Below are 27,539 nucleotides of genomic sequence, written 5' to 3'. Positions count from 1 at the left end.
TTTTGCTCTATTTTGTAAAGTCTTGACATACTGGAGAGTCTCAGGTGCAGAGAAACCACTTAGAGCTTGTTAACCTTATAACGCAATACGAAGAGATACATCATTCTACAGTTGCAAGTAGAGAAGTGGACTGTGTGTGTGTGTGTGATGTAGAGACAGGCTGAACATTTGTGACATGAGTCAGATGCTGAGGGAGTCGGATGCATATGCTGCTGAGTGCATCTCCCCTTCTTTCCCCTATTCATTTTTTACCACACTTGCCAGCGAGGCTCAGCAGCTCATTGTAATTATCTCTGTGTATGAAAGTGTGCATGCAGGAAAGTGTGTGTACCCACATTAGATGTGATGCGATGCATTAGGCATTTCTGATGCTTAGGTGTAAAAAATCCTATTACAGCAAGCAGGACGGCGGATCGATACCTTACGGGATCTAGAGTAACGTGCTGTGTGTGTGTGTGTGTGCGTGTGCGTGTGTGTGTTGATGTGTGAGCGGGGAAGTGTTTTAACACCTCTCAGAGGTGGATTAGTGCGCGACAGCATGGAGACACTGTCAGAGGCGGTTAGTGTCAGAGAGCGGAAGAGGAAAGTGCAGAGGGAGAAAGATGGAAAGAAGGGAAGGGAAAAAGGAACAGATGGAAAGGAAGAAAGCAGTGAGGGCGAAGAGAGAAAAAGATGTGTCACTTCTGATGACAATGTGCTGTGTTTGTCCCCAGTGAATTTGGGTGGAGGGGGAGATGGAGAAAAAGAATAAAAATAGACGGAGGGGGGCCATGGAGCTGTGCCACGCTAAAGAGCTATACTGTAATCCATGCGCTTGGCAGTATGTAAAAAAGACAAACTTATGCTGCAATCACACTGAACTCCGTTAACTGAAGTGTCATTCTTCCAACAATCATTTTAAGTCATTTATCTGAAGTAAGTCTACAGTAGAAGGTGTTTCCTTCATTTTCCAACAATTATCATTGGAAAAGCTGTAATTTACAGAATATAGCACTACAAAAAACTACAACTAATTAAAAACACGCCTGACAAGCAGCCGAAAATGGAGAAATCACATCACAGTGGGATGAACAGGCGACCGTATGCCGTATGACTGAGAGCGATAGTCTTCACTGTACTTATGCAACAAAGCTAAATAAAGGCCCCAAAAAGAACAAGAAACACTCGCATCACTAAAGAGTGAAAAAGGAAAAGGTACTGCACTGTCACATTATATGATCCTACAGAAAATTATTTCAAGTTAAAGAAAATCTGAGGATGATTTTAAAGATCATTCCGACTGGATGGGAGAAGGTGACAGTGTGACAGGTTATGTCTTATTACAAATATTTGGAAGTCTGAATTTATTTGGAGTACATTTCAGTATTGTATTGTTAATTTTCACATGTGATTATCTGTGGGTAAAAAAACAAATCAAAAACAAAAATGATCATTTCCAGAGGCAAAATAACACCTACAGATGTGTTTGGATTGCTCATTTAATTAGTAATAATGTAAAATATGACAGCAGTAAATTCACATTTTAATTTATTTTTTATGATAAATGTGTCCATTTATGTTATGTCCACTGTTAGATAATACTGATAAAGAATATCACTGACATAAGTGAAATGCATTGTTGCTGTAACTGTTTTTTCTTTATAAATTCCTGGAAGTTTTTTGAAAATAAATCTTGAATTGACATTAATTAATGGTGAGAGATCAAGCATGACAAACAGTTAGCTACCTGCAGTGGAGGTTACACGTTACAGTAATCACATTAAATTTTTTCAGTGATGCAGTCATGTAACACATTACTGTACTATATTCTGCAATTACATTACAGTTACTGTATATCATTATTTGCGTTACAAAGTTTCTTTAGTTGTCTGAGCTTCAGGCGGATAAAAAGAAAAGAAAACATCAAACAAACGTGTTTTCCCCCTCCCTGCACTACAATCAGCTAATTTCAGTGAGGGGACGAAAATTAAAGGATTATTCTATTCGATTCTAAATGGTGGAGCGGTACAGCAAAATAACATTTGAGGAGTGGAGATATGGAAATGACTTTTATTTTTATTGCATCTAGGACAGAAGTAACTGTATTATGCTAACACAACTTTGGCTCTCTGCTAGCACCTGCTCAGACAGCATGCTAAAGCAAAGCTAGCCAAGAAGCCAGAGCCGGCTTTGTGTTGTCGGCTTTGTATTCATACCTACATACATAAGAAAGATTATACACGTGTCCTCATTAGGGCAGAGATTTACATTGGTGTGTGGGAGCTCAGGTCATTTTACGGAGTAATAGGAAAGTAATGTAACAAGTAGTGTAAGGGATTACTTTCTTCGACGAGTAACGTACTACATTACTTTTAAAAAAAGTAACGAGAAATGTGCAATACATTACTTTTTGTGATGAATGACCCCAACATTGGCCACCTGTAAGTTGTAAAGTAGCACACGGATGTTCTGAAGTTAGCAAAAACTTATATACCTGAGTGGGCTAGTTAGTCTTAGCAGGTAAGCTGTTTGAAAACATTAACCACATAAAAACCAGCTCACGCTCTGTTTTCATTCTCCAAATCAAAGGACTTCACCTCATTAACTGTACACTGAGATAACATTGGCCTTATTTTTTCAACAATCTCTGAATGACTAGATATGACGGGTTTTTTTCTCATGATAGCCATCTTGTTTCTAACCATGTAATGAAGAACTAAGCTGAATTACAGTAAAGGAAGCAGAGAGCATCGCCTGTGTATGTGGCTACTGCTTCCAGTTTACTCCAAAAGGAAAAAATATACTGTCTTCATGATCTACAGACACGCACTTGCTTTTGGCATTATTCTTGTTGCAAATGGCAATTTCATCTCATCTGCATGTGCATATGGCTGTCTGGGTGTAATGACACTCAAAATCTTGCTCATACAAGCCCATAAAGATGACACTGATTAGCGCCTGTGAGGATTAAAGTGTGTGTGAGGTCACGGTACGGATGTTCCATTACTTCCCCTTCACATCTTGGAAGTTGCGGTAAGCCCCGCAGACGGAGGGATGGGCAGCCTGGCAGGGTGCCCATCACAGATTGAGGTCATGGGAATGGAAGGGTGGCACCAACAGCAACCCCCGCCCCTCGCCACTCACACCGCTGCCCTGTAACAAGCAAATGTGTCATACATGTGTTTGCGACTGTTTTCACGCTGCAGATGAACGTCAACATGTTCCTCTGTGTCAGCAGCTGCTCGACACACACACACACACACACACACACACACACACACACACACACACACACACACACACACACACACACACACACACACACACGCGCATGCAAAAACCACGCAGACAGACATCCTCTGTTGCCAAGTTGAATTTAAAACAGATCTATATGTTGCACTACAGTAGTAGAGGTGCTATACACAATAATACAAACACTGGGAAAGACACGACATGATCACACACATCAACACGGCTTCTCTCAGTTTGCAACACACACACGTGCACACACACACTCGAGTGGGTAGGCAGTAGGGTGAACGCGTGGCAGATGCCCGACACATTGGTGTCCGTTCAGTCACTATAAAAAGCAGCTGCTCAGTCTTCACTGCCCTCTGGCACTGCACCGCAAACACACACACACACATACACACACACACGCAGAGGCACACATGCACTTGCTGTGTAGCTCTAATGCTGGAGGGCATTTCATCTCTCGCAGATTAAAAGTGCTGCAGCACAAAAACACCCAGAGAGAGAAAGAGAGATAAGAGCAGCACAAAAACCTGATCAGCACTCACCCATATCAATCCTTGTCACACCCTGATCTCTCTCAGTCACACACGCACAATCGCCATAAATCTCTACATGCGTCCCACCCCGACGTCCCCAAACACTCACAAACGTGCCTTTAACTCGGCACATTTCCTGAAGATTTAAAGTGAGGGAATATTAAATCTCAGAGAACATATAAAGACCAAGAAAATAGTAAAAGGGGGTCAAATAGAGCAAGCAGGAGCAACTCAACAGTTATGTAAGATACATTTTCTTTCAAATAAACTCAGTGCCAGTTACAGGAACATTTTGCTGGGTTTCAGTGCACAGCTTTTCTGTTACATATTAGAAAGATATTCAAAGAATTCCAAAACCAGCAGGTAAACAACATGTAAATGTAACACTTTTGTTACTTGTTTTAACCTGGCTCTCTTTTCTTTCAGATTTTCCAGCAGATCATTTTTCTTCCTCTTTCTCTTCCTGATAAAAGCTCAGTGTTTCCCCTTCACCTGATTGCCGGTGATGACAAAATCAAACAAGCAGCCGTGATGACTGCTGAGATTGGTTGTTGTGTGCTGTCACCAGCCACGGGTCACCAAAGACACCCTGAGGCAACGGACAGGATGGGTGGAGGGGCAGAGTGGCAGAGAGGTGACAAAGGTGCCTATTGAGGAAAATAAAATCAGAAGAGGTGGGGAGTGGTTGGGGGTTCCCGGGAAATGAGGGTATTTGTCTTTAAGGAAGAGATCGGATGGCCGGGCATCTTTCTGGCCTTCATGATCACTGTTGTCAGCGCGACCGTTATAGTATAAAAATACAAGGGCCCTTTATGAGGCTGGAAGGTAATTGTGGGGTATAGGTTACTGGGGTATGTGTATTAGAAAAGGAAAGAGAGACAGAATACCACGACACAGGTGCCTGGTCTTTTAAATGGCTGCTCAAGTATGAAGGGGAGAGAGAAAGACGGCAGACAAAGTGTGTGTGAGGAGGTTTGTGTGTGGATTTTAGGGGGAACAAACCTCTGTCCTTGTCTTTTATGCCGTCACTCACGGCCCGCTCTTGCTTCTAATCCTGTATCGGTGAAAACAATGACACAGGGAACACCCCCTATCGCCTCAGGGTGGTGATAATGGCGTTAGAGAGGTGGAGGGTCACCAAGACAACGGGACACTGTGCTGGCGGTCTAAACGGATGCATGCATGGATACTGAAACTGACATAAAAGCTGACTGAAACACTTCATGTGCAACATTCACATTTCCTGTTTGAATGTTTTCTTTCATTTAAAGGTTTCAGAGATATTACAACTCAGGGGCCAAACCACTGTGAGCGGCGGTGAGCACTGACACCTCACAGCAAGAAGGTCATGGGTTCGACTCCATCCACTGGATTGGGCCTTTCTATATTATATTCTGGCTTCACTTCAATTCAGACACATGCTTGTTTGATGAATTAATGACTCTAAATTGTCTAAAATGTCTCTCTCTCTGTGTTGGCCATGTGATTGAACTGCGACCTATCCAGGGTGTAGCCCACCTCGTGCCATGGCACATGGGTAGACCCCAGCCAAGAACAGCACTCAAAGACCATTTGAGTAATATCCTTTGTAAAAAACATGGACGCAGACAATGATGTCATGTGTGACAACAGCTACTAGTTCCTGTTTTCAGTGTTGACTGCAACAGCCAAGGAGGCTAAAAGCAACAACATTTGGATGAGAAGGTGGCTGTTGAGCATTAATAGGAACCAAATGGACGAGTTATACAAAGAGACGACATCATCCATTGCAAAGTAGAGGCTCTAACTCAGAGGTGTCAGGGGTACATCCCATTAAACCAGATGTTCTCCCTCTTCAACAGGTTAATCGTTAATTGCTTAATTACTTTGTGTAGTATGAACGGCCGTGAGGGAGGTTTTTATCAGTACGAAAAGCTGTAACACTTATTTAATGCATTTACTACAACTACACTTTCTGTCTTTGGAACGTCTGCCCCGCTTCCTTCTTTCATATAATGGTATGATCCCAGTCTGTCTTTGCATGTGATTGGCCGCACGGTGTGCCCATCAGAAAGTTCCACCCCCGCCTGCATTCAGCTTCCACATACTGAATGTTAATAACTGACATATAAAAAAATATATTGCGGCCTGCTCTAACTGTTTTATACAGGCTGAAAACAATTCTTTAAAATTGGGGATTTTGACAGGAGACTATGGGGATTGACTCAGTTTTGGAGCAATCACCTCAACAACACAGGAGGTAATGACATGAACATCTGTGGTCAGAAATGACCGCAGCAGCTATAGAAGTGACCCTCGCTCTCACAGCATCAAGTCCTTAGATCTAAGAGAAGACAATGACAGGATCTAGACCTAGGATGCAGATTAGGGATGGAGATGGGAATCAGAGTGTTTTCAGACTCTGTTCAGATTCTAAATAGTTGGAGAATAAAAAACAAGACTGATCAGTAACAAAAGGAGTTCTACTGTTGGAGGCAACACAGATCTGAATGAAGACTTCAATCTCATTGATGTTTCTTTTTCTTTGTGTTGGTGATGAGCTTACTATAAAATAGGAAATGTGTTTTTATACCATGTCATTTTTTCCTTAGGCATAGGCCTGGAAACTGGGAAGAACATTGAATCCATTTTCATCAAACTGGTTTTCTGTGCATTTGGAGTTTGTGTAAAATAACAAATACACAGGTAATGTAGAGGAAAGGAACACCACTTTTCATTTGACTTCTGACAGTAAGAGACACCTCCAGGCCACCCACACACACACACACACACACACACACACACACACACACACACACACACACACACACACACACACACACACACACACACACACACACACACACACACACACACACACACACACACACACACACACACAGAGCAGTGGTAGCTTAGCTGTGAAAAAGTGGGGTGGGTGTGTCTAATACTGACCCCTCACTGATTGACTTGATTGATGGACTAACACACACACTACTTAAATTACAACAAGGATGAACATACATGTATATATATGCAACACACACTTTGAAGAAATTTTGAGTGTATCTTTGGAAAACTAAAGATTAAAACTGAAGATTGTGGACAAGAATGCATCATTTATTTTAGCATTTTAGTATTTGACACTGGTCTGAGAATTTGGCCTAAGTGTATCACAAACATACAGCAAACTCAGTGCCAAAGTCCAGCAGTGCTCTGAAGTGTATTCAGCCTTCTCTGATAAGGCAGCTTCATCATGTCCTGCCTGTTTAGCTCTGCCGCCAGCTAACACACTATCACTGATTCACCACCACAGATAATACACACAGACGCGCACACACACACACGCAGATGAAAAACAGTGAGGCAGAGACGCGGCGACAAAGACAAGGATGTACACAGACACGCGCCGAAGATGACAAACAAAAACAACAAAATGGCTGATGCCACAGACGGGCCTTTTGTTGTTGTTGTTTCCTGTTGTGGAGCAGGGTGGCTTTCTTTACAGAGTCAAAACACAACTACAGTAGTGTGGACGGGAACTGGGAGATTTATCAGTGCATGAACACGCACACACACACACAGGTAAAGATTAAACAGACTCTTTCAGTCTTGTGGTGTTATCTGTTTTTCTGGTCTGTCTCCTTTTCATTCTTTTTAGATATGACCTCCTGGGCCACAAAACGCCACTGTGTAGTCTAGCTGGGATTGAGGCTGGCTTTAAACACACATGGATATGTGTGTTTAAAGCCAGCCCCCAGCAAGGCTTAGGGTGCAGATAGGGCGTATTGATACCAGCTACACGTTGCTCCTGTGTTTTGCAGCTGGTGGAAAGTGAGACAGCAGCGTTGCTGTCGTGCTCCCGTGTCCCCTCCTTAAGAGAGACATGCTGGATCAAGAAGTCACACCGTACATCACTTTCTCTGTGTGTGTGTGTCTGCAAGTGTGCGTGAGTGTGTCCCATGCAGACGGCGTCCCATCACCTCAGGGAAGACAGAGATAAGCAGAGTGTATGGGCTGAGATAAGATGCGAGCAGACACTGGGGAGACTGACTGACTGTAAGTGAGTCACTGTAGGAAGAGTGCAGCTTCATGGTCTTGCTGGGCCTGAGGACTCTCACAAACACTGTTGCAGTTTCACAGAAATGGCTCGAAAACATGACAGAATTCCTGCCAGTGTGGCAAATATTACTCAAAAGAATGGGAATGTATGGTATCTCAATTAATATGTTTTTGCATGTCATATATTACACGTGAAGGTAAGTTCACATGTAATAAACACGCACTCCAGAAACACAGCTCTACTGTATATGAAACTGAACAACAAGATTGACACACTTTAAGGTTTGCCTATGGATATGTTTCTGATGACAACTGATATGACGGCACACAAGCACACGTGTCCACTATATTTCACATGTGACACAGAACAGTAGCGCATTAGCAAAAACATTAGTATTAAATAAATTAATACATTTTTTAAAGACTGATAAGATTTAAACATTACTGTTAGCAGTAACAGAACACATATAACACTCTGACATATTTAGAATCCAGAGGAACTGTATGATGTTACAGCACCAGTTTAAACAGAAAGACATATCTAAGTGGACAGATCCATCAGATCCATACACTAACCAACTTAAAGATAGACATCATTAATATTTGCGTCAGAATAAAGGTGAATGCATGCTGACCACAGTACCTATAACACACCTGATGGAACTGTAAACCGACAGCAGACCAGTCTGTTAGCAACAAGTGGCTGGGTTCCAGCCCATTTACAAACTCTATTATGTAAAGTATGTTACTGTCAGATTATTGTTTGTTTTCATTAAACCAGATGCTCCTATAGTTGGCCGACAGTGTACACCTGGTAAAAGGGCTGACTACTTGGTTTGTATTTTAGTACATGAAGAAGAAACACTACACACATGTTTTTCACAGTGGCCATGCTCTGAATTATACATCACCATCAGCCTTAATGCAGATTTTGGAAAATGTATTTATTTCTGCTCTAAAGTTTGGGATGTCAGCACGGGAGTCTACGGGGGCTGGCTCAGCCAACTGAAGTGCTACATTTGTCATGTCGATGACATGACTGGTCTTAACAAACTGCACACTGGGACATCATTTGTCTTCATCTTAAAGTCTATAAATGTTGCTAATGTTCAAGTTAAAACTGAATTGTTTCAGTTTTCATCAGCTTTCTCTATATTCTTGTAACCACGGTTACAAATACTCACTTTTAAACTGATCTGAATTCACTTAGATAAACTGTCTGCACCTCCAACCAAAGTTCTGCCACACACATTCAAGTTTTGCAGAGGGTGAGACCAAAGTGATGTGTGTCTGTGATAATGGCGGCGCCATGGCAGTGGCAGGACACAACCCCAAACCCACACACACAGACACTGATAAGCATCACCTCCATCCCTCGGCCTGGCTCTGTCCTGTCTCTCTCTGCTCTGAAGCAGTGAGAGAACACACAGAAAACACCGAGGACACTGGCTGGAGATAGCAGAACCACAGAAGGAGGAAGATGAATAGAGGTGGAAGCAGGGATGTCACCATATCAGAAATGTCGTTGTCAGTACAGGTAGAATTTCACATTCCCCACATTCAAAATCACCCTACACACTGCCTGCATATTCGCTTTCACGAATCAATATCATCCCTTAATAATTGCTTTAAGTCCTTTGTACATACGCTGCATCTTCAGAATTTTTGCATCGAACGGTGCTGTAAGTATTCAGTTCTGGTGACATCCCTCTGTCAAAGTGAAAGACAAGTACCGCTCTGAAGATCACAGCAGAGCTGCCTCACCAATCAAACTGAAATTTTATGCAATGCTTTTGTTTTATCACCACAAAAACTGCAAATATGTAAACAAATAAGCACGTCAGAGGATGTAAATGAACATTTACCTCAACACTTTATCACAGAGCCTGTGTGAATGAGTATATCTGCTTCAAGAGCCACAAAGACCTCTGCAATTTGTTTCAGTATTATAAATCACAAGGTTTATAATTTGTTATTTAATTATTAAATAATTAAATAAATACCAAAATTCCAAACAGTGAAAAGAGACGATGAATCAGTGCGGGTATTATAAACACAGACTAATATATTTGTGTATGTCAAACTTAATTTGCCTCCTCTTTAAACAGTTCAGTGTAATATTTGGATTTCATTATACTGTTTAATTCATTATAAATCTACAATTAATCACTTTGAAACAGCTTTAACTATTAACAATTACATTACTGAAAAAAGGATTTGTTCTGCTTGATCTGTGAAGTGGAATCTAATTCTATCAAATTCTACATGTTAACAAAAAAGTCGGGTACCTTCTGTTTTTCTTCTGTTTCTTTTCTTTTTTAAAAACACGATATTACGGCCAAATGTGTGGGATTTGTTTTGTAACATGTATTTAAATAATGTAAATACAGGTTATGGGTGAACGACAGAAAGTGGTCATGTTCAATAGCAAAGACAAACACGGTAAATAAATAATGGTCAAACCGCATCTACGTTAGTCGGTTCATAAAGCACCTTTGGGTACGTGTTGAAAAGTAGCAAAGGCTGGACGACAAAAGACGTGCAATCAGATGTGTAAAACTATTTGTGACACACCTTCTTGTGACACCCGTCGCAAATATTTCTTGACGCCTGACTGAAAAAGCGAGTGGTGGCTGTGTGTCAGTGTGAGGGCAGATCAGATGAATGAAACTCTGTCACAAGACACAGCAGATAATGCCACAGATGCCACAGACGCTTCTCTATCTCCTTCATCAAACGGAGAACAACAGGATATAATGTCACGCAATAAAGGATGATTCCTCGAACCCGCTGGCAGTAGAACCAGGCTCACAAACACACTTTCGCAATGCCTGTGTTGAGAGTAAAAGACATATTTTACAGGAAATCCTCTGAGTGGGATTGGATTATCAAACATCATAACCAGATTAAAGCAGCCATGCTATTAAAGATCACTTGGAGTCAAATCAATCCTGTCAAATAGCTAATAGACTTTGCAAGCCTATTCAGACACACTGTCACACAATGCATATAAATACACTGGAATACAACAGCAATGCGACAGAAGATCTACAGCTGTGTACGGTGGGATGTAGCAGAAGTGCAGATTAAGAGTGTAAAAGGCTTTGCACTCCTAATCGACCTGGATGGGATTGTTCAGCTGTTATACAATAACAGAGCAAATCTCTTTGCAGATATAGCCATAAACATGACTATTGTGCAGTTAGCTGGGTTAGGCTAATTGGCAGCTCTAAACTGCCCATAGGTGTGAATGTGAGTGTGAATGCTTGTCTGTGTGTCAGACTGGCGACCTGTCCAGGGTGTACGCTGGGATAGGCTCAAGCGCCCCCACAACCCCGACAAGGATGAGTCAAAGAGAATGTATGGATGGTGGGTTTTTTTATTATTTATATCGTTTCGTGTTACACCTTGGAAACGTGTCTCTCATAAACCTTGCAGCAAAGAAATTATTACCTGCTACTTCTATTAGTATGCATCTCTACAAAAAAGCACAGCTATTTTGGGACACTCACTTTATAATTCCAACCAGGAATGTTACAGCATTTTAAGTCCACCCAGTAAGAAGATTATAGACAGTTTTTGTGTTTTTTGTTTCGGTCTAGCTGTGAGATATCATTATACCATAAACCTAACTGCTTAAATGTGTAAATAAATTAAAGAGAAAGAAGAAAGTGAATAAAGTGTTTTTAAAATTCTAATGAATTTTGACATTTCTTAAATTTGACATTTCTATGGCCTATAAAAATGCGTCTCATTGCCAAGACGTCACAAAAAAACATCTCATGATGGATAAAACCAGTGAGCTCTATTTTCTTGCAAAACATACCAATGGTTATAGAATAATTTCTAAGGTGTCACTGAGCACTGAGTGGGGCTATAAATCCATTTCACCATAAACCGGTGCTCATTTCAGACAGAGGAAGAAAAAGAATTATCAGAAGAGTTGTCCAAGAAGCAAGGATCACTTCCAGAGAGCACCAGAAAGACCTGGAATCAGCAGGTACAAGTGATTAAATAAATAAATAAATTATGCACCATGGCCTTTATGAACACTCACCACACTACACTCGGTGGGTTAAGTACAAGCATGCTGAAAGCAGGTTTAAAGATTGCTGACCAACATTTAGACAAGGCTGTGAAATACAAGGTCAAAAGGCGCTGCACATAATCACCCCCAAAACACAAAACAAATCTGCTGCCATCTACCAGGATGATGACGAGGAAACTTCAGCAAACACACAGCCGAGGAGACTCTCAATACAATCTATGGAAAGAACTAAAGCTCAGAGTTTATGGGAAGACCCCACGAAGACTTCTTGTGTGGAAGAAGAATGAGCCAAAATCACACCTGAGCAACTAATTTCTTCATATAGGACATCACCAACAAAGGCTTTTGTATCAAGTATATAAATATACACTTTTTCTATGTGTCATTTGTCATTATTAGACATAACTTGTGTGGATTTGATAGGTTTTAACATCATCTGGTGATAACTTCATATCAACAGCACCATTAGAAATATACTCCATTAGAAAGTTGGTGATGCGTTCAATACTTATATATATAATTTAGGTGAAAAAAACAACAACATTTGTACAGATGTGAAAACAACGTTCTGTCAAAGTAATATAATTTATCAGATTCAGATTAGAGTGTTTAGCATGAATGTGTGAAGTGCATGACCACCGTGACAGAGCAGAAACAATGTAACAGCCTCAGCTGAAATGACTGATGGGAACAAAATGCAACACATTTAACAACTTCACACCTCAGCAGAGTATCTGCAGTAAAACAATGAAATTGAAGAAGCAAAGGTGTGCAACAAAAGGGAAGAGTGGATATTTAAAGATTCTTACCTGATCCTGCATCCATGATGTTGGACTGGCCGCGACGATCAGCCACCAACCGCGATGAGCCGGGCATGCTGACAGGCTCTGAACGTACTGGCTGGATCCTAAACATGTTTATTATGCATCCGTTACTACACACACGCGCACACAAAAAGAACACACATCCACTGGGATCCAGATGCTTATTTAACTGGAGATTTGGTCTGTTGTTTCAGTGATTAAGTATAAAGCTGCTGACACTACAGGCTTCATTGATGTGGAATCTATCCATGATTATTAGAATATTAGGATCATTTCTGATTAATGACCAGCTCCACATATAGATCCTCTTTGCGTTTAGGCTGGTGCGTATTTCTATGAGAACAAATTTAAAGTACCTGAGGCTGTGGAGGTCCAGGTCGTCTGTGTCAAAGTCCAAAAGGGGCTGCTGAACATCGCTGGGGCCCTGGGACTGAAGCACAGAGGATGAAGAGGAGATGACTGTGGTCTGGCCTGAAGGATGAATTGTCTTAAACTGAAACTGGGGACCCATCCACAGGCGCCGGTGGGGGCCTGTATGAGTCACAATCTCCACCTGAAATGAGAGGTTTGAACTAAATATGGTTCATTCAATCAGTTTTATTTAGATTATTAGGAAGACGCGATCATTTGTATGACATGCTCCAGGCTGGATTTCACAGGGTGGCTCTGGCATCTATGTGCCAATGCTCAAAAATTCCATGCAGTACTCAGATGAACTCAGTTACATGACATCAAACTAAAAGCTTGCTGTACTTGTGTACCACTAAAAGTCTGACGATGATGTCAGAACTCATCAATGTCTTGTGTGTGTTGGAAGTGCTAGCAGCCTGATGGGAAGCCTTCCCAGAGGGTTAATAGAAGTGTGACACTAGCAACGGCATGGCAGCAAAGCTGAGGTGAGGCCTACAGGGACAATAAGATGGCACTGCTATGGCAGGCGGTCCATGGGCGCCTGAGCTGAGTGGCACTAATGCTGGCTAAAAGTAGGATAGGAGAAGGTTATGGAGTGGCTGACTCATAAACATCAGACTATTACTGCCTCGTCTATTCTCCATCTCCTCTTTGCCTTTATTGAACAACCGTCTCCTGCCTCAGACTCCTGCTTTTCACTGCTCTCCCAAGCCGTCTCTGACTTTGAATGCCTGCAGCAATTAGCACGCTTCTTGGTGTTTCACTATTCGGATGTCATTATCTTTACTTCATACACATCTGTCTCTCAGCTCAGCTGAATATTTTCCTCCACTATACAACTAACATCTTAAACAATCTCAACTTTGCTGTGTCTGCTTACATGCACACAGACATTAGATATGTGAGGTCTATCACAGCTGTGCAAATTAGGCCACAGAAGGAGGGAGGATTGTCACTTTGCATGTGTGTATGCTTTTCCAGTTAACACCATCAATGTCACGCCCAGCTGCAGAGCCGAGACAGCTGCCAGCGTGCTCTCTTTGCAATGGCACGGTAGGTCCAGATGTTACAGTCCAGTATCAACCCCAAATGCCCATCCCCTTGCAGACTTGTTGGACAGAGCTAGTTGACATGTTGCCACAGATTTGCCCATGCTGCTGTAGCCTCGAAACCAAATGAGATCAAGCTAGCAGCCTCTGTCTGTGCAAAACATTTTTGTTTCTCTCAACCGTACGCGTCATCTCCTTCTTTATTTTTTTTGGACAGGCTGAATATTTTTACTCTTATACCATCGGTACTATCTTTAGAAAGTAAGAAAAAAAGACGAGCATCCTGTGCAAGTTTGGCTATTTTGACTGGTATCTTATAAATGATTGTCTGAAGTTAAAAAGCTAAACAAATATTTGCTAAGCTAATTTGCTTGTAGTAAGTATTTACCATATGCATTTAAGGGGTTGTGCTTGTGCATTTTTTAAATGTTCCTGTTATCTAATACTTAAAGGCAACACACCTCTTGCAAATAAACTGTCCTCTAATCCATTTACATATTAGGGGACAATTAAGACTTGAACCGAGGTGGACTGTATAAGGACAGGAGTTTGTGTTGTCTACTCACAGTCAGCTGAAGGGCAACTGACACTGACAGGCACCAAATGGCACAGCACTGCAGTGAGCTGAAGCACTGACATGGAGGGTCACAAACCTCACATTTCATTAGGGGATGGCCGATCAATCCTAAATCCCAATCTAATGCCAAAATGCCCACTGAAAATCTAATGAGGGCCACTGATATGATATAATGAAATCCACAAGGCAGTAGTTAGCCTCTAATTCAATATAGCCTATATGTATTTAGCTCTTCTCAATCCACAAAGCTATTATGGTTGGTATCTGTGCTTTTCTTCATATTCTAGAGAAACCGAAGCAAAGAGGAAACTAACCACTATACCCATATATCAGTTATGGTATAATATCCTAAATTCTTTGTCCAAATCATTTAGTTTTAATGCTGGAAGAGCTGTAGAGTTAAATCTTCAATCACTGACAAATACATTCTTATCACTGCTCTGACAGGAAGTCACCCAAAATACAGGTTAGTGCGAGGGATAGTTTTGCTCCTGGCAAACTATCATGGCAGATTTGAACCAGGGCCTCTGCTAGCTAAGCGAAGTACATTTTACCCAATCAATTATGTATGCAGTGGAATTATTGATGATGAAAATGTAGTGGGCTACCTGCCGACACTAGCGATAAGTGCTACTTGTGTTAACCAAGCTGAAAAGACCCGGGTGAGTGTGTCAGATTCGCGCACTCAACCGGTTATTTCAGTACAGTTTTGAATTGTGTTTTTATCAGGTAAAAATACAAAATAATTAGCTTTTTACAACACAATCAGACAGTTATGTCAAAGTATAATTAAATACGGACAGTTATGTGCAGGGTTTTCACTTGGGTTGGGAAGAAGTTTGCAACTAAAAGAATTTACATTTTTAATTTACCTTCTTTCCATCATTAAGGGGAAAAAGCTATCCAAATCTACCAGGCCCTATGTTAAAAAGTCATTGCTCCCTCAACCTAATAACTGGTTGTACCAGTGCGATAACTGGCAATGATGGTTTCACTGTGGAGGAATTTGGGAAGTGTCTGAGCAGGCCAGCTTATTTTGGTCATGCCAAGTTATCTCAATTAGATTCAAGTCCAAACTTTGACTCAGCCTCTGCAAAGCGTTTCATTTGGTTTAATTTGAGTTTTTGTCTTTTACTATTCTGCAATGGACTTGCTGGTGTGTTTCAGATCATTGCCTTGCTCCATAAGCCAAGTTCGCGTCAGCTTCAGCTGAAGAACGGATGGCTGGACATTTTAATTCAAGATTTTCTGTTAGAGAGCACAATTTATCGTTCCACCGATTACGACAGGTCATCCAGGTCCTGTGGCAGCAAAGCAGTCCCACAACGTCACACTACCACCACCATGTTTGACTGTTGGTATGATATTCATTCATTCATCTTCCAAAATGCTGTGTTAGTTTTATGCCAGATGTAACGAGACTCAAACCTTGGAAAAACTGAGCATTTCCCAAGTCTTGGGGGTCATAAAGTTGTTTCTGGCAAATGTGAGGCCGGCCTTTTTGGTCAGCAGTGGTTTTCCATGGGAACTCTCCTGTGGATGCCATTTTTGCACAGTCCCTTTCTTATTGCTGAATCATGAACTTTGACCTTAACTGAGAAAAGTGAGGCCTGCAGTTCTTTAGATGCTTTTTTTGGTTATTTTGTGATCTCTTCAAGTAAGTTTGGTAGATCAGCAACCCCTGGGAAGGTTAACGCTGTTCACAATTTTCTCAATTTGTGGAGAAAAGACTGTCAGTGTTGTTCAGTGCAGTTCTAAAGTCTTAGAATAATTTTTGTAACCTTTACTAGACTAATAGATTTGAGTGACTTTCTTATCTGTTCTTGACTGTCTTCAGCTCATGGCATGGTGTGTTGCATTTGAGCCTGGTTCACTATGCTAGGTGTGTCAGGAAATCAAACCCAGCTTTTCAAAAAATGTGGTTAATCATAGTAAATTTATTAGGGTACTTTTTACTTTTTCACATAAGGCCAGGTAGGTTTGGATAGGAAAATTATTTCATGATTGATATGTTAACAAAAAAAAGCTTTTTAACAATAAACAACTTCAGACGACTGTATAATTTTGCCAAAGAGACAGTGCAAAAGAGTTGCTAACCCCACTAGTTTTTTATGCATTTACAACAATATTTCTATTAACCTGATGAATGTCAACTTATTATCTTCCACTGAACTTTTTTAATCTCTCTAACTATTCCGATTTGACTGATGCTCTAGTGTTTACCTGCTGATATCAGCGAGTAAACACTGGAGCATCAGGTGGAAGTTCAGTGGATAGATTAAACCTTTCTTGCTTAAGCTACAACAGGCCTATGCCATATTATGGCACAAGGTTGCCATAGAGTCCCACTGTGAGCTGTCTTCTTTTAAATTACACACAGTTACTTGACCCACAGATTACACCTAAAAGTGCAAACTTCTTTTTGTAATCCAGGATTAAGTTCAGGAGCAGGTCTCACTTTAATATGATGTTTGCAATGAAGAGTCATTAACTGATTTATTGGCTCTTTGAATTGGTATTTGCTCATTTAAGTTAAAATTTAGAAGAAGTAAAATCAAAATATTAAACATTTTCTTTTTAACTCACTCTAAGTCACTGTCATGTCAAACAGAAGCTTTACCTGAGAGAGCCACTCCTCATCCTCCTGGCCACTGTGGTCTGAAGCCAGACTGTCGGATGACTCATGACGTGTGATTGGGCCGGGGCTTCCTGGGGGTATAGCTGGGAAAAAAGGAATACACAAGAATTATATACTTGAAAGCTGACGATAGCCAACGTCCAGTACTGTCACAGTTCTCAAGCCAAAAGATTAAGTGTAAAAGTCAAGTTCCATCCCTCCAAATACAGCACATTTACAGCTATTGGAAAAGGATATCAGAAAGGCAAAGTAGGGCAATGAATCTCATATTACTAATTAGAATTTACACAAATTAGCATGTGAAACTAATTTAAAAAACAAAAGTGGTATACCAAATGTGTTATTACAGCCTAAATGTGTGATTAGACCTTAAGCCCATGTGTATGAGCGTATACATCGTATATCATACACATGGGCTGAGTGAGGTTAGTTTAAGCTAAGATACAATAAGTTTACAGTTAATGACTCAGTGGATGAAAGCTAGTGTTTTGGGACAACATCAAAAATCCCAATCCCATGTTCTCATATGTGTATGGTGGTGCGTCCAAGTGTCATTAAAAAAGCAAGAGTCTGTTTGTCACAGAGACTCAGGGACAGATGGAGCTGCAGAAGGCTTGAATAAGCAGGGATGGAGAACGAGCTCTGATGCGCAGAATCAGTCTTTCTCCGTCTCCTGCTGCAGGGATGGCGTTTCTTTAACACAAGCATGGCTAATACACTCATCAAGTCAACATATGGAGCACAGGAGGCACTTCTAACTATATACACGCTCCAGGTGTTCAGACATCCTCGATGGAGGCAGTTTGGTCTTTGACGCCTATTTAGTGAAATGCCACATCATCCCTCACCCACACCTCACCCCAACATACTCACATAGAACTATGCCGTCACAAGTTTCTTAAACTTGGCTCTGAAACAAAAACCCAAACTGATCTGATGACTGAGTGTCATCTGTAAATTTAAATCACATCAGTACAACTAAAAAGAGAAATGAGTAAAAGTGCCTGGGAAAGTAGTAAAACACATTGTGGCATAACAAATTCAACACATTGAAGGCTTCCTTGTGGCCTAGAAAAAACATAAGAGCATTTGCTTCTTAACAGGTGGCCAAACAGAAATATGAGACTTTTTAACACCGAAAGCTTCTCCTTATTTCCTATTTGAGAAAAGGAGGCTACTTTTTCAAGGACAGCTTCTTGGTGAGGTTAGCATTAGGAAATGTTTATTCCCCTTTTGTCAACTGACAGTATTTGTGCCATTATATCTATAAGCGTATCAGATTTAATTAAGTGGATACAATCACTAGACAGTGAATCAACAATTTCTGAGTAATAATAATAATTAAAAAAGCAACTATGTAACTGTGATTTTATTAACAGGTTCTTTGTGTTATTGTGGTGCTAAAATACTCCATGCAAATGTACAGTGTGATTTAAAAGAAAGCTTTGACTCAATTTTTATTAAATACAAAACATCTCTCCAAACAACTGCCGTAGGTCACTATTGCACGTCATAGATACAGTGTCCATTTCCTCCTCCCCACTGTAGCTGAGACTAGCTCAGGCTGGTGTTTGTAGCAGGAGAGCTCAGTTTTGTGTCTAGTCAATAAAAAGCAACACAGATCAGCTGAAATGTGCTAAAGGTCCTTACTGTATCTTCTGGGGAAGAAAGTGTGATATATATGATATGTTGTGGATAATGCACCCCTGTGTGTTACCCACAAAATACAGACATTTTCAAAGTAGAAAAGTACCATTGTCATTTTTTAACAACCATTTCTTTGTATTTATAAAACAAGATTAATAGCATCACAGTGGCCTGGCATATGTATTGGCTAAACAGTGTGAGGAATTTTGGGTATGCAACCTAAGCATGCATAACTCCAAAAAACAGCACACAGCTTGGCAGTGATGACACTTTTTATTGTTTTTAATAGTCGATTTCACTTCTTTGTATGTTAGAAGTTTAGTCTTCTGCCACTGGCTGAAGGACCAAAAGTGGCCCAAGCAAGAGCAGCCCTCAGACAGGCTGCTGCACATATTTTTCACTCTACCCTCTGGTGATTGTAAATGACTACAACATGTAAAACGACGGTCTGCAAAGCCAATAAAAGCAAAAAACACCTGCATGTTGAGTACTTGTGAATACATCAAATATGTTTTTGTTGCTTTGCTTCTTATTTGGGAGAAGCGACCCTTTCATGACCTACAGATGTCCTGGAGAAGAAAAGTGTGCAAGGCTTACAGTAAGAGGGAGAACAGGGAGAGAAGGTTTCTCATGTCCTTTTAATGGAAGAGAGCTGAACAAAGCCTGCGTTGTGTTACTTATTAAACAAAATCACAACTCCCCTATTTCCTCCCGGTGCATTCACTCTCCTGCCTGGCTGTCCCTCACTCTCTTGTTCTCCTTCACTCTCTCTCCCTGCTCTCTGACCCTTGGGGCCAATAGCTGTTCCCTAATTAATTATTGATGTTCTAAAGCAGTTGTTGGACTGGCTGGATCGGGTTTCCAGTGGGTGGGTGTGGGGGTTTTCAATGGTCAGTGTCGCAGCCAGGCTCCATTATGGAGAGCTAGTGGTCATCCCCATGGGTCAGGCAAAGACACAACCCTTTCGCACGTGTTTGTTAGTGTGTATGTCAGGAGCCAGACTGACACTAGCAGTTACTGTAGTGTCTACTCATCATAGCATCTAGCTAGCCAACCACTCGGCCTTCTGCTGCTTCTATAGTGGTCATTAGTGGCTTTTAAGAGACAGAATGTCAATGCAATTTCACAGAGAGCAAATTTTTTAAGTGCAAACGTATCACATTGCACTCAAGAAAGGAGTCTCACTGTATAGTTAGATCCACAGTGAATATGTTCTGTTGTTGATGGATTTAAAGACACATCAGCTAATGAGCAAGTGGCACGGTGCCATCACTCCACAACCATCAGAGGAATGGAAAAGGACCGGTTAGTGGGAAATTTGGGAAAATGTACAAAATGTTCTCTGACTCCCAGTATGGATTCTTTCCTGAAGTAGCCAACAAATTAAAAAAGAAAAGAGTCGAGTCTTCAACAGGCAAACCTTTCCTTTCCATACAATCTTTGAAGTGAAATCTGTAAAATCCTTTCCTATTACAAAAAATGCACAAATCTTATCTATGGAAGATGGACAAAAAAAGAAAGTACCGACTTTTACACTACGTCTTTATAAGGAAAAAAGAAAAATGTTATTTCTGTATAGACCCAACAAACAGCAAACTGCTAGCTATGCTAATGGTCTGCTGAACATAAACAAGTCTCGTGTTTATGGGGGAAGAGCTGAGAGAAAACAAACCTGTAACTACTAATTGTTTGTGAAATATTAAAAAGCAGTAACTGATATTTTTTAATATTTCTTGTAAAAGTCTGTGATATTAAAATTAAGTTTCTGACACATGATTGAGAAAACATCAAAAGCTTCACTTTGGGGTGGACTAAGAAGAGGGATATATTTTTAAAATTGTACAACAGTGTATGAAGCATCTATATTTGTTAACCAAAGGAAGCACATTGATCATTAATCAGTAGACTGAGTCAGTAAGGTAAACTGTCACATGTAATTTATAATTAAGGCTCTTTTATTTACTTTGGTGCTTTTGCAAATATATACACAAATAAAGAGACTCCCACTCCACCCGTAATCATCTCCCACACAACCACCAACAAGGAACAGAGTTGTCTGTGTCACAGTCTTTATTGACTGCGAAGAGAGAGGCGCTTTGCTGTGCTGAAGGCCAGTAGCCAATGGCCTGTTAGTCAGAGCACTGAAGCAGGGAGTCAGAACAAGAACAAAGGCTGCCTAGGTATTGATGTAGCCTGACCTCCTGGGGACTAGGGGCCAGGGGCCAGACAGGCTGATCTCCAGGGAAAGATAAGGGGCTAACAATCTGATAGATCTGGAAAGCTGGCCGCACGGTGGACACAGGATAGCTGTCTTGTCTCGAACGCTTACTCTGTTCTAATTTTTGTGGATGATTTTTTGTCTTTTTATATTTTTTTCTCCCCCTTTGTAGGTCGCCCAGAATTTTTTTGTCGCCAGACACTTCAGTCGCTATGCTTCTTCTCAACTTCTCCACCTGTCTTTCTTCTCACTTTCCTCTCTTCTCGCTTTCCTCTTCTGAGTACTGCTCTGGCAGATAGGTGCTGGCATACTGACAGAGTAGGATAGCGTAGTCATTATGTATCATTCAGTGCGCAATTGACTGACAGTTCCTTCATTCATCCAGCGCTACACTTACTGCATCCTTTCTCTGCCTCCCTTTGATTACTGACCCAGTCATGGCGCCACGGTTTCTTTTTACCAAATGCCTGATGCTCCAGAGCCTTCACTCTGGCCCCTCTCTCGAAGCAATTAGATCTATTGACGAGGCAACTGTGGCTGGCCTGTCATGGGCCTCAAAGTCCCAAGAGAACTGCCAAACCAGCCAGTCAGTCAGTCTCCACAATTAGCACATTATATGACAGGTAGGGAGGGGAGGGCGTGGCCAAAAAGCATAGCCTCAATTTCTGTCACCAGGCTCAAAGGAGCCAGCCAGAAATCTAGGTGGTAAATTATTCACCGGTTTGTTTGCACCAGTGCAGCTTTGCGGTGAGGGAGAAAGGTGTTGGAAAACATTTTGCGCACAGCTAGATAAATATCAGCCTCCCACCGCCGCCACAAAAAAATAAAAAAAATGGGAAGAACTGGATGTAGTTAATGAGGCTGCAAACATTTCACATTCATTCGTTCAGTTATTCTGTTACCCCTCTCTGACACCTTAGACCAAAAGCAAAGGAAAAAGGGCCCATTCACACACTCACCCAAAAGAGCGCTTTTTGGGAAACAGAGATTCTATGTTTCCATTTCGCTACGAGAGGATTCCCCAAACACCAACAACAAGTCTGCTTTTATTAAGCCAGATCGTACTACAGAATCTCATCTGTTGTGAGTATACTGTGCCTCTCTCTCTGCCTTATCTCTGTAAGCAGTGCTGTGCGTTGTTATATCTTCTACTTGGCTGAGTGCTGCCAGTAGCTGCTATAGATGGACAGGTAGAGATAGTGACCATGAAGTGGCGCCACCGCTGCCTTTTATCATCCCGTCCTGGAGGCTCCGGTCTGGCCTGACCCTGGCCCTTCCTCTCCCCTTTCTATTCCTTTCCCTGTATATTGCATTTTTAATCAGGCTGGGTCATCCAATACAGAGCCACGAGACTGGAGACCATGGCCTGTCAGTCAAGTGCTGCCACCTTTTTTCCTTGCACCACCTTTCTAGAAACATGGTCTGTCTGTAGGACAATTAGCTAAAAAGGACATTTATCGAGACATCTTGCCCTTCCTTTCTTTAAATCCTTTACTGCCCCTGTTTCTTAATATACAGTCAGCTATCTTCTCCCTTGTGATGCATGTTATCAGCGATGTAAATTACACCTATATAACCCAAGAGCCATGTGCGTTTTCAGGTTCCTATGTCTTGATATTTATGCTCTGCAAGAGGCTGGACCAGCAGCTTACGGCCGTGCTGCAATTCATCCCGAGGTCAAATCGAGCCCTTCTCCTGGATCACTTCTTTGCTGTGCTGCCAAGCCCTGGAGGAAACGGCAAAGGAGACGGACTGGCAAAAGGAGCGCATGCTGAGAAATAGGACGTTGAGAGTCGCTGCCCGGGTGCAAAGCGCAGAAATGGAAGATGGCACTCCGAGAGCAGCTCAGTCGGTGGTGGTGGTGTATACGACGCTAACCAGAGGGAACATGGCAAGAGCACAAGAAGTGGGCAGAGTGCTGAACAATTATGTTTATAGTGTCTTGACCTCGCATGACTTCACACTTGGTTGGTTATAGGAATAAAGAGCCACAACCGTGTTATCTGGCTATTGTTAATTGGATGTAAATGTTAATGCAATGAATCTCTCTCATTATGCAGCCAGTTCTGCTGCCCATGCTGGCAGAGAGTGGTGGAATAAACTGACGCCCGAGCCCATCACTCCGACGTGCTCTCATTGCTCTGACACTAGGAGAGACCATTAGCACTAATTTGAGAAAATATCCTACCAGTTAGACCTGGAGCACTGCAGAAGCCAACAGAGACGAGCAGAGAGATTAGGGTAAACATAGCTACCACTTGCCCCCGAGCACCCGCAAGAGCTAATCATAGATTTTGTATGTTTATAATTATGGAGTGAGCTCAAAACGCCAGCCTGTTTCACGGGGGTGGATTGATTCCGTGTGTGGCCATCCATGTGCACTCTGCGCTTTTGCAAAATGGCCTTTCAGATGGCACCCTAAAGTGCTCACCGCTCTGTACTTGTTATTGAATTAGAGGGAGTTTAGGGTGTCAGCTAATTGGTCTGCGCGCGGCATCTTATAGCATTGTGTTGGCATGTCCTCAAGCACACGTGTAGTGTGGTTGCCTAAGGACGAATTCAAGGTTCCTCACAGAACAGAAAAACTACAAGTATTTGTGACAGTGCAGAGAGGACATGAAATGGTGGAAATGGCAGAGAGCTCTTTCCCTCCGGTATCTGAATAATAAAATATTATGGGTGATGACCAGAAAGATCCTTTCTCGGCATGTGGTTCCAATACGGGGCTGATGGTCCGCTTTCAATATAGTCAACATGAAAAACCACCGGGGAACTGTTCATTTCTTCATATTTCTAGAAATGTGTGTACACGATATGTGTGCGCATGTGTATGTGGATTCATATTTGCAAAAAACTGTCTGTCTGACACTTAGGGTTAAGGCTGAGGGTTTGGATTAGCAGGTGCGGTTAGGATTTCTCAAATCATTTTGATTGCTTAATTTGAATAATGTAATAATAAAAACTAGAGATGTACTGATAGGGAGTGGAATCAGCTATTATCCAGCATTCTTGGTCCTTACCAGTGACTGGCTGGTCAGCTTGATGTGTGTCAGCTTATGAGCTCTTCAAACAAAGTTCATCAGTGTTGGGGAAGCACCACGAAACATGTTCATAACAACAAACCTGATGAGACACTTCACCTGGGTGAATACTGACATTTTAAAGAAGCTAAAAGTGACTAAAACTGAAGTTATCCAGAGCTCAGGGCCAACCATGAAGGACCAAAGCAGTTCAGAGGAAAATTATGGAGACAAGGGTCAATGTCCTGACAATGGTATAAACATACTGGAAATTATTTTATTGCCTGATTTTTGTCGTTTATATAAATCTGTTACTTTGTTTGGTAAGGTAGAATACGATAAAGGTGAGTGTACAGCAACTCATTTTTAGGTAATTATTTGTAACTCTTTCAAGGAACCAGAGTTTAAAAAATTATTTTATTATGAAAACAACATTTTTCACTAAAGAAAAGTTGGTTTTTGCTTGTAATGCTGGCAGATCAGACTTAGAAAAAAATATCGGAAATCAAGATAATTGCGAGCAGTACATCACTAATGAAAACTTGCATTTTCAGTGACTGCATGTGATATTTGTGTACCAATGTATGCTACTTTTTGTTGCGCTCTCTTTGTGGTATCCCCAACAATACAACTATACTTTTATTCAGAGAGGGCCACAAGGAAACGTTGAAGCACATTTAGTTGATCATTTTACTCAGTGCTCTTAGCCCTGTAATACCATTCTCTTGTTTATCAGTACCATGCTAACCTTACATTTAGAGCATGTGTTGCTACAACACCTTGACCTTTTTAAATTCCTGAAAATGCAGACTTCCAGTCAATTTGAACACAACTTTATACGGTAAATACACTGCAGTGTGTAAACTTAAGGAAAACTACTTGTTTAACACTTACCAGCCAGGAGGTATTGATAGTACTGCACTAGATCTGAGGCCAACACCAAAGGATGACTGGAGTTGAAAGGTGGCTGTAGCTCATTCCACTGTGGAGTCCTGCTCAAAAAGGACAAATCATCCATAAGACTTAGAGACACAGAGAAGCCGTGTCCTGGATCAAGTCTTCAGCACAGTTTTACCTGGCTAGAGTCCAGCAGGCCCTTGGACAGGTGTTGAGTTCTAACGGTGTATCATCGCTTATCTTTTGTGCCGTGCTTAATGGCCGAGGTTCCAAGACGTGCTCCACCAAGTTACCATAGCAACTGACTATGTACAGCGAGTCCACAACAGACTGCCTGGACTGATCTGTGAGTAGGATGAGCAACAAGACGAGGAAACATTATTTGCAATAAATGCAATAATAGCTATCAACTTTAGAAGAATGCAAAGACAACCTGTCACCACGGTCTACCTTTCTCTCTTTTTATGTTTGGATTAGTGATGAACCAGGAACGAGGTGACGCGAAGATGGCCGCCACGCAGAACTCTCCTCCACTGGACTTGCTCGGTGAGATCTGAGGGGGTGGCTTAGATTTGCTTCAGGAGACGGAAAAGAAATTGAGACAAAGTAAATAATATACTACAATGCAGGGATCCAAAAAGTGAACCCGGTAGTGTTTCTATAATTTAACATGTCAAGTCCTTTTGACTGGCTGATATTGGGACAATGAGACAAACTGCTTACTCCAAATTATCAGTTATAAATTTGTGAATTCCAATAAATCCTTACCCCTCTTTAGTATATACATCAACTACACATCACTTTCCATTGATAGAAATGTCCCTGTGTGGAGGAGCAGCACACTTTTTGTCTTGTGCTGCAATAAAGTCAATCGTAAAATAATGTGCCTCAGTGTGGTGCTTATTGAAGCTAGGCCAAATATATATCTATATGTATCACCTTTAAGACCAATCTTTGTATGAATTATTTTTCCATAAAGCATAACGATCAAATTTAAATGTCAGCATTTTACATTAGACATGGATTGCACAGCAACATCTGTGAACAATTAACACAATATTGTAAAGAGCTTTGCATGCAAGGAACTAAGCAAGGGGAAACTGAAACGCCTGCAAATAAAAACATCCACTGTTGCAGCAGAAAATGGGAAAATTAAGCTAGACATAAACATTGATGTAATGTGATATAAAACTGAGCCACCATCAAAGATAGTCTTCTTGTCTGAGAAGGACGGTAAGTAGTAGTACTACAAAGAACTAATAGTAATACTAGAAGTTATTCTTATATATATTTAGACCTTATGTGACTAAATGCAATCTTCTCCATTCACAACATTGACATGCTTGGTGTACTGCCACAGAAGCCTCCTGTACACTTGCCTTATCTTAATACAAAACCACCTCTTTTTTCTCTTTAAACAACCACAGGACCTGGGCAATTTGTACTCATTCATTCAACCACAAACTCATTTGTATACCAAGCGTGCATGTATCAGCATATATCGAGTATTCTTGAGAAAAAAGGCCATCTGTCCGATATCTAAAGCTCGGCCCAAATTGAGTCAAACACCGTGATCCAAGCACAACGTCTAGTCTACAACAGGATGGCTGAAAAAGAGAAGAATCAAGGATGCGAAATGCAAAGTCCAAACCTCAACCCAACCGAAATGCTGTGGTGGGACCTTAAGAGAGCTATGCATAAACAAATACCTGCAAACCTCAATGAACTGAAACAACATTGGAAAGGGTGGACCAAAATACCTCAGCTACGATGTGAGAAACTGGTACTCCAAGGTAATGCTGCTAAAGGTGGTTACACACACTGGATCGTGGACTCTAGTTAATCTTTTACAGGACAATATAGATGCCAGCAAAAACTTTCTTTTTCAGGTGATTGTCACCGATTTGACTTTGTTCCAGTTTGGTAAGAATCAAAAAATGCTGATACTTCTAGCATACTTCCAAAGACAATTTCTACCCTGCTTCGGTGACTAGCCTGCTCTTCCATCTGGTTGGTTCCAATAGTCCCATTAATATACCATATTTGAACAATATTTAAATTTATTTAAATTAACAAATACAACTGCTATCACTGAATGGAATTTGAACCTAACAGCAGTGTCCATGTTGCCTTCCCTGGTTCTCTTACTTTGTGTTGGCTACAGGAGAGAATATATCGGGGGTTATTGGATTATTCAGCATGTCAAGACTGTTTGAGAAGAAGCGGACACAGAAAGAGTTTTCAGCCGCAATTGGACTCCCCATATGGCAACAATCAGAGAACAGTAGCAAGATCGGGTATTATTGTCCAGCCTTATAAGCAACCTGGACAGTAAAATGTGGTCACAGCGGATCAGACACGAGGTGCGCTTGAAAACCTACAGCAGTGTCACGCGCTCC

The 27,539-nt window shown here is 41.3% G+C and overlaps 1 protein-coding gene across 9 annotated transcripts in view; it reads right to left on the bottom strand.

Annotated features, from left to right (window-relative positions):
* The window catches only part of bcas3 (BCAS3 microtubule associated cell migration factor), a 316,950-nt gene that overhangs the window by 191,453 nt on the left and 97,958 nt on the right, over window positions 1-27,539 (bottom strand). For 8 of the 9 annotated variants that reach the window (XM_031728566.2, XM_039622793.1, XM_039622792.1 and 5 more), the window contains exons 17-22: window positions 25,591-25,715; window positions 25,319-25,484; window positions 25,138-25,235; window positions 17,341-17,441; window positions 13,040-13,236; window positions 12,669-12,766 (exon numbers count right to left, since the gene is read on the bottom strand). In XM_031728566.2, coding sequence (XP_031584426.1) covers window positions 12,669-12,766; window positions 13,040-13,236; window positions 17,341-17,441; window positions 25,138-25,235; window positions 25,319-25,484; window positions 25,591-25,715 — 785 coding nt within the window. Of the gene's footprint in view, window positions 1-3,053; window positions 3,133-12,668; window positions 12,767-13,039; window positions 13,237-17,340; window positions 17,442-25,137; window positions 25,236-25,318; window positions 25,485-25,590; window positions 25,716-27,539 lie in introns of those variants that run through there. The other variant, XM_039622794.1, reaches the window with a different exon arrangement.

The sequence above is a fragment of the Oreochromis aureus genome, linkage group 14, assembly GCF_013358895.1.
Source record: "Oreochromis aureus strain Israel breed Guangdong linkage group 14, ZZ_aureus, whole genome shotgun sequence".
Lineage (NCBI taxonomy): Eukaryota > Metazoa > Chordata > Actinopteri > Cichliformes > Cichlidae > Oreochromis > Oreochromis aureus.
The sequence above is the reverse complement of the archived record's forward strand: the minus strand, read 5'-3'. Positions and strand labels throughout refer to the sequence as shown.